At 42.9% G+C, this 14,057-nt stretch overlaps 1 protein-coding gene across 1 annotated transcript in view; it reads right to left on the bottom strand.

The window, feature by feature from the left end:
- Positions 1–852: 852 nt before the first annotated feature.
- The window catches only part of LOC137377123 (very-long-chain 3-oxoacyl-CoA reductase-A-like), a 223,261-nt gene continuing 210,056 nt past the window's right edge, over positions 853–14,057 (bottom strand). The window contains exons 10-11 of the mRNA XM_068046451.1: positions 12,461–12,610; positions 853–1,167 (exon numbers count right to left, since the gene is read on the bottom strand). Coding sequence (XP_067902552.1) covers positions 1,054–1,167; positions 12,461–12,610 — 264 coding nt within the window. The 3' untranslated portion in view covers positions 853–1,053. The remainder of the gene's footprint in view (positions 1,168–12,460; positions 12,611–14,057) is intronic.

Genomic DNA, 14,057 nt, shown 5'->3' with positions numbered 1-14,057 from the left:
GCAGAGGAATATTTAACCCAATATATGAAAATGTATTTTAAGGTACATGTTCATTAGGAGTTAGCTACAATGTTTTTTGAAAAACAACTAGCGATTAGAAGTATGGAGCCAAAGGCGTAACAACATATTGTACATGCATCTGGCGTGAATGCTGTTGTTTACATTCCAAGGTGTTGAAAAACACGTGTAGTACTTTGTCCTGGGATTATCAATGTTACTCTGTTGAACAGGATTTTTCAGATCAAGTCACGGTTTATCAGAATAGTTGCAAGAGGTTACCTCTTCTGACTAAACTTGCAACAACACATTCAATGTTGTGAATAACCCCATCTTTATATAACTTGAATCTGCAAAGAAGGGTAGTCATTTACATTCGCTGTCAATCTCATAGGTAGTATTTACATTTTAGGAAAAGGAATTACATAGCTTGAGTCCTATTCTCGTAACTGCATTATTTTATTTTTTATCATTACTCAAATGTGGTCTAAAACAAATTATGCATTTGTCTAGCAAGCGACTCTTAAGCATATGCCTTTCTAAGCATCTGATCTCAATAGTGAAGATTAAGAGAAAAATGAAAATTAAAATCTTCAACGGTAGTTTTAATCACGATTTTATCTGGCCAGCAGCACAATTAATGTTGCAGTTATGGTGCACGTACTGTTTAAAATTGGTACCAGCTTTCAGAGTGGTGCAAATCAACTTTCATTAATTTTGCCAGCTCAGGGCAGAACAAAGCTTTATGCTCAGTTACTTAAATGCATACACAGAACTCTGCTTACCAGTGTAATGTTAGTGAACAAGAGACACTCTTAATGGGTCTATACTAAAAGTAAGAATTTAAACATAAGCTACTGGACCCCAATGGGAATTTTTTTTTAATTAACACAACTGCCAATGCAAAACAACATTTGTCAATCTCCTGACTTGATCCTTATGAGAACAAAGAGTTTCAGTGAATCTTGGTTCATGAACCCCCCCAAAAATGTCCAAGAATATTGTTGCTTCACATTTTTTTCCTCGAGCTTGACTTGATCAGCATGCAAATCATGGTCAATCCCCTTTTTCCTTCAGCTTCTTAAAGTAATGAGCGCGGAAACCCTCGTTCACCTTCATGGACTGCTTAATGACCAGAGAGACTGGAAGCAGGGATGTAGTAATCCAACCCTAAAGAATATTTATTAGGAATAATTAGAATGCATGTTAATATTCCATTTATTTTTATTTATAAGGTTTTTCCACTTAAAGTCAAAAATCTAAGCTATCAAGCTTGAATTTCAAAGCAGCTGCATGAATTTGTTTAGATATATATTCAGAATAAAGTTTTTCCATTATGAAAGTACAAACAGGTTTCTACAATAATGGTAAAATATGAAAAACTCAAAATCCAAATGGCTAGATATAGACAATGGCACACTGCGGATAATACAAAACTTGGAAGCGTTGTGAACGATGAGGAGAGTAATGCAGAACTTGAAAAGGGCATAGACAGGTTGGTGGAATGAGCAGACAAGCAGCAGACGAAATTTAATGCAGAGAAATGTGAAGTGATTCACTTTGGTCGGAAGAATGCAGAGAGGCAATATAAAATAAAGGGTACAATTCTAAAGGGTGTGCAGGAGCAGAGGGACCTGGGGGTATACATACATAAATCAATGAAGGTGGCAGGACAGGTTGGGAGAGTGGCTAATGAGCATACAGCATCCTTGGCTTCATCAAAAGAGGCACAGAGTAAAAAAACAAGCAAGTTATGTTAACCTTGTATAGAACACTGGCTCAGTTGCAACTGCAGTACTGTCTCCAGATCTGGGAGCCACCCTTTAGGAAAAATGTGAAGGCACTGTAGAGTGCAGAAAAGGCATCGATGTTGGAACTAAACCTAAACCCCAAGCTCTTAATGGAAGTTTGGCGTTGGGGAAAGAAGCTTAATAGATTACATTAGACAATTTATGGGCAAGTTAAAGTACTTTTTGTAATTTTAATCACATTTTTACAAATTAGTAATGCTATAAATTGTTTATTTCACTTACTTTTGGCAGGCTGTGAAAAAGCTGCTTTGCTAACTTAAAGCAGGTTCCTGGTCATAAGCAAAAATGTAGTGGTTGTCAGCAGAAGTGTGAATGACGGGGGCATAAAGGTGCAAACGCAGACAGCAATGGGACTTGGGGCAGCAGTTGGACTTGGGGAAAGGGTTGGCAGCAGGTAGCACAGAAATTCAGTGATGGGAGCATCCAACAGCTAATTTTTTTTAAATTTAGCAGCCCTGAAATGGATGGCAATGTGCTACAATACCATCAGGAAGGTTGCTAACTTGTTGAAAGGTTTAAAGAAAAAATACAGGCTATGCTCAAGAAAATGTGGAACAGGAAATTTAAGTTAAGTAAATTTTTAGTATATTGGCTGATTTGGGAGAGGGCTGTGAATTCATGAGTGTCTTGAAACATAGCACAAGTGATGTGGACTTTGGAAGCAGTTTGGCAGATGTTCACTGGGGACCCCATAGTTTAGCATCATGAGGGTTTGCAAGTGGAGTTTAGCCGGCTGGGAAGGTTCTTGGGGTCTGGAAGTACTAAGGAGGTTTGGTGGCGAGTGGGGGCACAGGGTGGGGCGGGTGCTGGTAGCAGTTCCAATGTGTGGTCCTGCTTTGACAACAATGTGAAGGGGTTCTTGGTGCCTGGGATTACTTGCAGAGAGCAGGATGGCCTGGAGTTTGGAATTACTGGGTGGGATAGCAGGTTATGGCAGCACTAAGGAGTGGGATCTCAGGGTCTGCTAGCAGTAGCAAGGGTAGCCTGGGCTGTGACAGCATTGTAATGTATAATGCATTTACCAGCTATACACAGTACATGTACTTTAAAAAACAGAATGTTTGTTCCCCACTCAACACAAACAGGCACAAAGCTCAGTCACTTTGCCTAAGTAGTTCAAATGGGGCCAGGTGCAACAGGTAGGGGTGGCAGTAACAACAGAATGGTTTGATGGAAATAGAATAGTCATTCAGACAAGGTGGATTAATTAAGGAAAGCCAGCACAGATTTGTTAAAGGCAAACTGTGTTTAATTTAATTGCGTTTTTAAGATGAGGTCACTGACAGGGTTAATGAGAGTAATGCATTAGATATGGTGTATATGGACTTCTAAAAAGGCGTTTGGTAAAGTACCACATAATAGGCTGATCAGTAAAGTTGAAGCCCATGGAGTAAAAGGAGCAGCGCAGCTTGGATATGAAGGTGGCTGAGTGACAGGAAACAGAGTGTCGTGGTGAAAATATTTTTCAGACAGGAGGAAGGTATATCATGGGGTTCCCTGGGGTCACTACCAGGATTACTGCTTTTCTTAACATATATTAATGATTTAGACTTGGATGTACAGGGCACAATTTCTAAACTTGTAGATGACAAACATGGAAGTATTGTTAACCGTGAAGAGGATAGCGATTGACTTCAAGAGGACATAGACAGGCTGGGTAGAAACGTGGCAGGTGAAATTTAATGCAGAGAAGTGCAAAGTGATTAATTTTGATAGGAAGAACGAGGAGAGGCAATACAAAATAAAGGGTACAATTTTAAAGGGGGATGCAGGTGCAGAGGGACCTGGGGGCATATGTGCACCAATCATCGAATGTGGCAGGGAAGGTAGAGAAAGTGGTTAAAAGGCACACAGGATTCTGGGTTTAAAATAGAGGCATAAAGTTAAAAAGTGAGGAAGTCATGATGAACCTTTATGAAACACTGGTTTGGCCTCAACTGGAGTATTGTGCCCCAATTCTGGTAACTGCACTTTTGGAAGATGTGAAGGCTTTGGAGGGGGTGCAGAAAAGATTTACAATAATGTTTCCAGGGATGAGGAACTTCAGTTATGTGGATAGGTTTGAGAAGCTGGGGTGGTTGTCCTTAGAGAAGGTTGAGAGGAGATTTATTTGAGGTGTTCAAAATCATGAGGAGTCTAAACAGCATAGATATAGAGAAACTGACCCCAATGATCAAGAACCAGAGGGCGCCAATTTCAGGTGATGGGCCAAAGAACCAAAGGTGATGTGAGGAAAAACCTTTTTACGCAGCAAGTGGTTACGATCTGGAACGCACTGCCTGAGAATGTGGTGGATGCAGATTCAACTGTGCCTTTTAAAAGGGAATTGGTTAAACACGAAGGGAAAACATTTGTAGGGACTAGCGGGACTTGCAGACAGCCGGCACAGTCTCGACAGGTTGAATGACCCCCCCACCATGTGTGCTGTAACAATTCTATGACCAGAAGATTGCCACAGGAAATAAATAAATTACAGGAAATGTGTTATATGTAAAACTTAATAAATTTATAGAATGACTCCACATGTGAAGATACAGAAAATGATAACTTCACATTCCCAGCTCCAGTTTCAATTGGACAATTAAAAACACATTGCATCATGGGCAGAATATCTATTAATTCTGCAGCCAGATGATCAAGTGCCTTCAGGAATAGCAACAAATAAAAACTATTCTTTAAAAGATATGTTTTAAGTTGTACATGTTGTACAACTGGAACACATCAGGAACTACTGGCTTATACTGAATTACAAGCAAAATTGAGTTATTTGATCAACAGTCTCAAAGATTTCTTTTCCATAAATGACTGGACATCGATGTGAATAAATCCCATAATTATTGGTGAGCAAATGTACACTAGTTTCTAGATCATCTAACACTGTTGGGAATTAAGAAACAGAGGCAGTAAAATTCATCAATGCACAGACAAGACCTGAGGTGCAAAAGTGGTAGTACTGGGAAGTCGTTTCACATTCCTGGTTGAGAGAACAGCATTGTGAAATTAATTTCATCATACTAGACATGAAAACTATTTAAACAATTTCTGCTAATGCAGTATACAGCATCAGAAACAAACATTCAATCCCTGGTCTGTACTGATTTGGCAGAAATCAGTTGAGGTCACGGAGGGGAGATGCAGAGCATTTCAGAACCTTAGGTTTGGATGGTTGAGGAAGGGGATGTGCTGTGGGGGATGGGGAGGGGGCGGTGGCAGTGAAACTATCGACAGTTTTTGCCATGATCATTATTTAGTGCCTACTGTTAAGTGCATTTGTAGCAACATTAGGGTCAAGTGGGCTGAAAGGCACCCCCCAGTATTGTTATCAAATAGCTTGCCAACAAACACTTGGCTCACACATTAATGGGCCACTTGTGCAAGTTAGACAAGAGGCTGCCAGTCAGAGTCATTTATGGTACAGATGGAGGCCATTTGTCCTATTGAATCCATGCCAGCTTTCCATGGAGCAATCTAGTCAGTCCCACTCACCTGCTCAATCCCCGTAGCCCTGCAAGTTTATTTCCTTCAAGTGGCTATCCAATTTCCTTTTGAAATCATTGATTGTCTCTGCTTCCACCACCCTTGTGGGCAGCAAGTTCCAGGTCCTTACCACCCACTGCATAAAAAAGTTCTTCCTCATATTTCCCCTGCATCTCTCGCCCAATCTGTGTCCCCGAGCCTTTGTAACATGGGAACAGCTTTTCTTTGTATAACTCATCTTAGTCTGTCAATTTTGTATCGATCTATTAAATCTCCTCGTAGTCTCCTTTGTTCTAAGGAGAACAAACCCAGCTTTTCCAACCTAACCTTATAACTAAAATCCCCCAACCCTGGAACCATTCTGGTAAATCTCCTCTGCACCCTCTCAAAGACCCTCACATCCCTCCTTAATTGTGGTGACGAGAACTGGACACATTACTCCAGTTGGGCCCTAACAAGAGCTTTATAGAAGTTCAGCATAACTTTCCTGCTTTTGGACTCAATGCATCTGTTTATGAAGCCCAAGGTCCCATATGCTTCACTAACCCCTCTCTCAAAATGTCCTGCCACCTTCAAAGATCGATGCATATGCATCCACTGTTCCTGTACACTCTTTAGAACTGTGCCATTAAGTATCTATTGCCTCTCCCTATTCCTCTGCCAAAATGCAACACCTCACACTTGTCAATATTAAATTTCATCTGCCACCTGTCTGCCCATTCTGCTAGCCTATGTCCTGTTGTAGGCGGTTCATATCATCCACGCTGTTTGCCACACCTCCAAGTTTGATGTCAGCAAATTTTGAAATTCTACTCTGTATTCCAAAATCCAAGTCATTTACATACAGCAAAAAAAAAAGCAGTGGCCCCAGCACCGACCCTTGGGGAACACCACCATCATCATCCAGTATGAAAAGCAAGCATTTACTACAACTTGCTGTTCTCTGTCCTTAAGTCAATTTTTTATCAAATTAGACACTGACCCTCCTATTCCATAAGCCTCAATTTTGTTAAGATACCACTTAAAAGGCTGGTTATCAAAGGCTTTCTTAAAATCCATAAACATCCACCACATTCCCTTCATCAATCTTTTCTGTTACTTCAACAAAATATTCAATTAGATTAGATTAGTCAAGCAAGATCTTCCTTTTACAAATCCATGCTGGCTCTCCTTAGTTAACTCGAATCTCTCTAAGTGTCTAATTTTTTCCCCGATTATTGTTTCTAAAACCTTCCCCACCATTGATGTTAATTTGACTGTCCTTACATTCTTTCTTGAATAAGGGTGTCACATTCACCATTCTCCAATCCTCTGGCACCTCCCTCATATCCAGGGAAGATTGGCACGGCCTTTCACTATCTCCACCCCCACTTCCTTTAGCAACCTAGGATGCAAGCCATCCAGATCAGGGTGACCTATCTACCCTAAGCATAGCCAGCCTTTTTAGTACCTCTCCACTCCATTTTTACCCCATCCACTGCCTCTGCTCTCTCTGCTTCTACCAATATTTTGTCAGATTCCTCTTCCTTAGTGAACACTGATACAAAGTACTCATGAAGTAGATTAGCCTTGCCCTGCATCTCTAAACATATATTACCCTTTTTGTTCCTAAAAGGCCGCACTCCACCTCTTACTACCCGCTTACTATTTACATGCTGGTAATTATTGGGTTCCCTCTTATGTTGACTGACATTCTAATCTCATGTTCTCTCTTCGCCAGTCTTACTTTCCTCTTCACCTCCCCTCTCAACTTATGGCATGGTTCTCATTTGAAGAATTCACCTGGCGTGCATCATACATCTTTTTTATTATAATCTCTATCTCCATCACCCAAGGAGCCCTATTTTTGATTCCATACCTTTCGCCCTTGTTGGAATGTATCTAGCCTGTACCTGAAGCATCTCTTCTTTAAAGATAACCCATTGTTATGATACAGCTTTTCCTGTCAGTCTTTGGTTCCATTTTATCCTGACTAGATCCCTTCTCATCACGTTGAAATGATCCCTCTTCCAGTCTAGACATTCTACCTTATTTCATTCCTTGTTTTTCTGCATTACTAGTCTAAACCTAATGATACAATGATCACTCTTATGCAAGTGCTCCCTGCCAGACACTTGGCCCACATCGTTTCCTAGCACCAGATCCCGCAATGCCACCTTCCGAGTTGGGCTGAAAATATACTGATCCACGAAGTTCTCCTGAACACATTTCAGAAGTTCCTCCCCCTCCTTACCTATTACTGTAACATTATCCAATTGATATTTGGGTAATTAAAGTCCCCCTATATCACTACTCTCTAGCTCTTGCACATCTGATTTCCCTGCCTCTATCTCTCTCACTATTTGGAGGCCTATAGAATACCCTTAGTAGTGAGATCATACCGTTTTATAGAGTCAGAGACATACAGCATAGAAACAGGCCCTTCGGCTCACCGCGTCCATGCCGACCATAATGCTCATCTATACTAATCCCACCTGCCTGCATTAATTCCATATCCCTCTATGCCTTGCTCATTCAAGTACCTGTCCAGATGCCTCTTAAATGTTGTTACTGTTCCTGCCTCCACCACCTCCTCAGGCAGCTCATTCCAGATACCCACTATTCTTTGTGTGAAAAATTTACCCCTTTGATCCCCTTTAAACCTCCTCCTTCTCACCTTAAATCAATGCCCTCTAGTTTTCGTCAGACTCTGGCTACCTACCCTATCTATGCCTCTCATACTTTTATATACCTCTATCATGTTCCCTCTCAGCCTCCTTCGCTCCAGGGAAAACAGACCCAGCCTATCCAATCTCTTTATAACTCAAGCCCTCCAAACCAGGCAACATCCTTGTGAATCTTTTTTGCACCCTCTCTAGCTTAATCACATCTTTCCTGTAGTGAGACGACCAGAACTGCACACAGTACTCCAACTGCGGCCTAACCAACGTTATGTACAACTGAAACATGACGTCCCAACTCTTGTACTCAATGCCTCGGCCGATGAAGGCAAGCATGCCATACGCCTTCTTCACCACCCTGTCTACCTGTGTTGCCACTTTTAGGGAACTATGTACTTGCACCCCAAAGTCTCTCTGCTCAACAACACTCCCCAGGGCCCTGCCATTCACTGTATATGTCTTGCCCTGGTTTAACTTCCCAAAATGCATCACTTCACACGTGTCTGCATTAAATTCCATTTGCCACTCCCTTGCCCACTTTCCCAGTTGATCTATATCCTGTTGTAACTTTAGACAACCTTCTTCACTGTCCACTATACCATCAATTTTGGTGTCATCTGCAAACTTACTAATCATGACCCTTACATTCACATCCAAGTCATTAATATATATGACAAGAAACAGAGGGTCCAGCACCGACCCCTGCAGCACACCACTGGTCACCGGCCTCCAATCTGAAAAACAACCCTCCACTAGCACCCTCTGCCTCCCATCACCAAGCCAATTTTGTATCCAATTTGCTAGCTCACCCTGGATCCCATGTGTCTGAAACTTCTGGACCAGCCTACCACGCGGGACCTTGTCAAAGGCCTTGCTAAAGTCCATGTAGACAACGTCCATTGCCCTGCCCTCGCCAATCCTCTTGGTCACCTCCTTGAAAAACTCAAATTCCTGAGACATGATTTCCCATGCACAAAGCCACGCTGACTATCCCTAATCAGACCATGCCTTTCCAGATGCATATAAATCCTGTCTCTCAGAATCCCTTCCAATAACTTTCCCACCCCTGATGTAAGGCTTATCCCTGCTGCCCTTCTTAAATAAAGGCGCAACATTTATCTATCCTCCAGTCTTCTGGTACCTCACCCGTGGCTAACGATGATATAAAAATCTCTGCCAGGGCCCCAGCAATCTCCTCCCTTGCTTCCCATAGCATCCTAGGATACACCTGGTCAGGCCCTGGGGACTTATCCACCTTAATGCACTTCAAAACCTCCAACATCTCCTCCTTTGTAACGTTGATATGCTCCAGGATATCAGTGTTCCCTCCCTTGAGCTCACTAGCTTCCATGACCTTCTCCATGGTAAATACGGACGAGAAATATTCATTTAAAACCTCGCCCATTTCCCGTGGCTCCACACACAGATTGCCACACTGATCCTTAAGGGGACCTACTCTCTCCCTAGCTACCCTTTTACTCTTAACATACTTATAGAATCTTTTAGGATTCTCCTTTATCTTATCTGCCATGGAAATCTCATGGCCCTTTTCGCCCTCCTAATTTCCTTAAGTGTAGTCCTACATCCCCTATACTCCTTGAGGGACTCGCTCGATCCCAGCTGCCTGTACCTGACATATGCCTCCTTCTTTGTCCTGACCAGACCCTCAATATCCCTAGTCAACCAAGGTTCCCTAAACTTGCCAGCCTTGCCCTTCCATCTAACAGGAACATGCCAGCCCTGAACTCTTCCTATCTCACTTTTAAAAGCCTCCCACTTGCCAGACGTCCCTTTAACTGTAAACATCCTCTCCCATTCAACTTTTGAGTTCCTGTCTGATGACATCGAAATTAGTCTTCTCCCAATTTAGGACTTCAACCCGAGGACCAGTCCTATCCTTTTCCATAACTATCTTGAAACTAATAGAGTTATGGTCACTGGTCCTAAAGTGCTCCCCCACTAACACATCAACCACCTGCCCATCCTCATTTCCTAAGAGGAGGTCGAGTTCCAGTCAATATTAGGGAATTTAAAATCACCTACGATGCCAACCCTATAATTCCTACACCTATCTGTGATTCCCCTACACATATGCTCCTCCACTTCCCTCTGACTATTTTAGGGCCTATAGTATAATCCCATCAAAGTGACCACCCCTTTCTTATTTCTAAGTTCTACCCATATGGCCTAGCTGGACATCCACCCCCCCCCCCCCCCCCAACACAGAGATATCCTCTCTAAGTACTGCCGTGATGTCCTCCCTAATCAACAGTGCAACTCACCCTCTCCTCTCTTACCTTCACCTCTATCACGCCGGAAAGATCGGTACCCCGGAACATCGAGCTGCCAGTCCTGCCCATCCCTCAACCACGTTTCCGTAACAGCACATCCCAAGTACCAATCCATGCTCTTGAGTTCATCTGCCTTACCTGCAAGGCTTCTTGCATTAAAGTAAATGCAGTTTAGCCTACCAGACCTTCCACGCTCCCTGTCCTGCCCCTGCCTGGCCTGCCTACTGGACTTGCTTGCTTTAACCTCTACATTTGCCTCAACTATCTCATTGGAGAGACTACTACTTTGGGTCCCACCCCCCTGCAAGCCTAGTTTAAACCCTCCCGAGTAGTGCTAGCAAACCTCACTGCATGGATATTGGTCCCCCTCCAGTTTAGATGCAACCCGTCCTTCTTGTACAGGTCACCTCTACACCAGAAGAGGTCCCAATGATCCAAGTAGCTGAAGCCCTCCCGCCTACACCAGCCACGCAATCATTTGCCTAATCCTCCTATTCCTACCCTCACTAGCACGTGACACAGGGAGTAATCCTGAGATTACAACCCTGGAGGTCCTGCTTTTTAACCTTCTACCTAACTCCCTATATTCACTTTGCAGGACCTCATCTCTCTTCCTGCCTATGTCGTTAGTACCAATATGGACCACGACCTCTGGCTGCTCACTCTCCCCTTTCAGAATGTCCTGCAGCCGCTCCGAGACATCCTTGACCCTAGCACCAGGGAGGCAACATACCATCCTGGAGTCTCGTTTGTAGCCACAGAAACGCCTATCTGCACCCCTTACGATAGAATCCCCCATCACTATAGCTCTTCCAACCCTTTTCCTCCCCTGCTGTGCAGCAGAGTCCTCTGTGGTGCCACGAACTTGGCTGTTGCTGCTTTCCCCTGGGAGGTCACCCCCCCCAACAGTATCCAAAGCGGTATATCTGTTTGAGAGGGGGATGGTCACAGGAGACTCCTGCACTACCTGCCTGCGCCTACTACTCCGTCTGGTGGTCACCCATCTCTTTTCTGCCTGTGCAGCCATTACCTGCAGTGTGACCACCTCACTAAACGTGCTATCCATGTCTTACTCAGCATCGCGGATGCTCCACAGTGAATCCACCTGCAGCTCCAGCTCCATAATGCAGGTCGCCAGTAGCTACAGCTGGGTACACTTACTGCACACATGGTCACCAGGGACACTGGAAGCGTCCCTGATTTCCCACATAGCGCAAGAGGAGCATATCACTGGGCTGAGCTCTCCTGCCATGACTTACCTTTAGGTTAATTAGTTACTCCCTTAATTAAAAAATACTAATTATACTAGGGGCCTTGTTCTACCCACTCTAATCTAAAGTTCTTTAAAAAAAAACACTTTAGTAGTACTCAACTTATCACCAGAGGTTTTATTTTCAACAAAAAAAAAACATACCCCTTTTTTTTTTAAAAAGATATTCTAACAACTGCTACTCACCAATCACCTTGCAGCTCTCCTGTATGTCACGGTTGGCTTTTTTTTTCAAACCTCAGGCGCTCTGTCGCTGTTCTTTTTAAACACCGCCGGTCTCATTCAGTCTCTGTTTTTCTTCTCAACTCTAACCAAATGGATTCTGCCCTTGCCCCCTCAAGGACATGCCTTCCTCCCTTTCCAACACTACAATGGCTTCCCTAATCGGTACTGCCACCCCACCACCCTATTTTTTCTGAACACGTTTTATCCTTGTATATTAAGTGCTCAGTCCGTGCAATTTTTAAGCCACGTTTCCGTTATTGCCACTGCATCATATTCCCATACTGCTATTTGTGCCTGTCACTCACCCACTTTATTCATCACACTTTGTGTGTTTAAACACATGCATTGAAATCCTGTCTTTGCATTCCTCATAGTCCTTCTCGGGCTGCTCCCATCTAATATGGAACTACACCCCCCTCTAGTACTGTCTAATACTCACACATTATGCACCTTATTCCTCTTTTCTACTTCTAAACTGGTGCCGAAGCCATGCCAATTTAGCTTAAACCCTCCCCAACCACACTAGTGAATCTCCCCGCAAGAACATTGGTCCCAATCCTGTTGAGGAGCAATTCATCCCTTTTGAATAAGTACCTTCTGCCTCAGAACTGATGTAACCATATCCAAAATATGAGTGAGCGCTCTTATTAAAAATAAGAGAAAACTTGGAGATGCACTAAAAGCAATTGATAAGTTAAATAACTGATGAGGCAAAACATGCATACTTACCATTATGGCATGTGGCAGATAGCCATTTGTTTGCATCTGAAGACCAACAGTGTTTAAGGCAGCTTTCACATAGGTCTCCGGGCTTGGTTTGTCCAGAGTTGGCTTTCGGATCTTACTCAATTTCGTAGCCACAAAGAATGGCATCACGCTCTGTAATAAAGGCAAGCGCAAAGAGTAAAATACAGTAACGTTATTGCTCAGAAACGATTACCTATTGTTCATAAACACAATTTTCTCACATCTTTGTATCATTTTGTTGCTAGTTTATGACTTGATTTTAATAGTGCACAAAACTTAAATCCAAATGTATATATATTTCAAAATTCTTTACTTTTGAGTCTTGGTTCCCAAGGTGATGCCTACTTCTACTTAGTCGTCTAGTACACAAAATCACAGAATTGTTACAGCGCAGGAGGCTGCCATTTGTGTCTGTACCGGCTCTCCAATTGAGCATTTCACCAAGTGTCACTCCCCCAACTTCTCCCCACAACCCTACACATTCTTCCTTTTCATATAACAGTCTAATTCCCTTTTGAATGCTTCAATTGAACCTGTCTCCACCACACTCTCAGGCAGTGCATTCCAGACCTTAACCACTCACTGTGTGAAAAAAATGTTCATGTCGCTTGTGCTTCTTTTACCAGTTACTTTAAATCTGTGCCCTTCAGTTCTTGATCCTTACACGAGCTGCAACAGTTTCTCCCTATCTACTCTGTCCAGACCCCGCATGATTTTGAATACCTCTATCAAATTTCCTCAGCCTTCTCTTCTCCAAGGAAAACAGTCTCAACTTGTCTAATCTGTCTTCATAAGTGAAATTCCTCATCCCTGGAACCATTCTCGTGAATCTTTTCTGCATCCTTTCTAATGCCTTCACATCCTTCCTTAAGTGCAGCGCACAGAACTGGACGCAATACTCCAGCTGAGGCCGAACTATTGTTTTATACAAGTTCAACATAACCTCCTTGCTCTTGTACTCTATGCCCCTATTAATAAAGCCCAGGATACTGTACTCTTTCATCAGACATAACACTGCCAAGGTGGGAGAATTGTGCCAACTGTATTTGTGGTAGTGTGGGTTTTTTCTCCCAAAGTTTCAAGAACTGTGTTCTAACTGAAGTGTAACTTAAGTGGATTCCTCAGAGCTGGGGATGCTGAAACTCCTGACACAGGAATCTCCCACCTCCAACAGTGGCTGAAGGAAACTCTGATGCAAGACCAGGACTCAATATAACCAGACCCCAGCCTAAAATCTGACAATGCCACTGAGATATGGCAAGAGTGCACAAGAGGAGCAACAGATTGTCATTCTGCATGTTTTTTTCTGATAAGCAATCTTCATTTTAAGCTAAGGGTGGAAATAAAGTTTTGGGGGTGGGAGTAGAATTCGAGTGGCCTCAAACAGAAAAAGTAACTTTATAGGTGAATAGAACACAAGATTTCAGGAGAGCTCAATTTATCGTCCTTTTATGCAAACAATGAACACAGGCCATGAAGACCCTGTTCATAGTAGTTTTCTCTTGCACATGATGCTCAATAGAATTGTTGTTGAAATTATTATGCATGGTCATGGCTCAGGATTCTGTGGCCATTTTCC

This window comes from Heterodontus francisci, chromosome 14 (genome assembly GCF_036365525.1).
Source record: "Heterodontus francisci isolate sHetFra1 chromosome 14, sHetFra1.hap1, whole genome shotgun sequence".
NCBI lineage: Eukaryota > Metazoa > Chordata > Chondrichthyes > Heterodontiformes > Heterodontidae > Heterodontus > Heterodontus francisci.
This window is presented reverse-complemented; position numbering and strand designations above follow the sequence as displayed.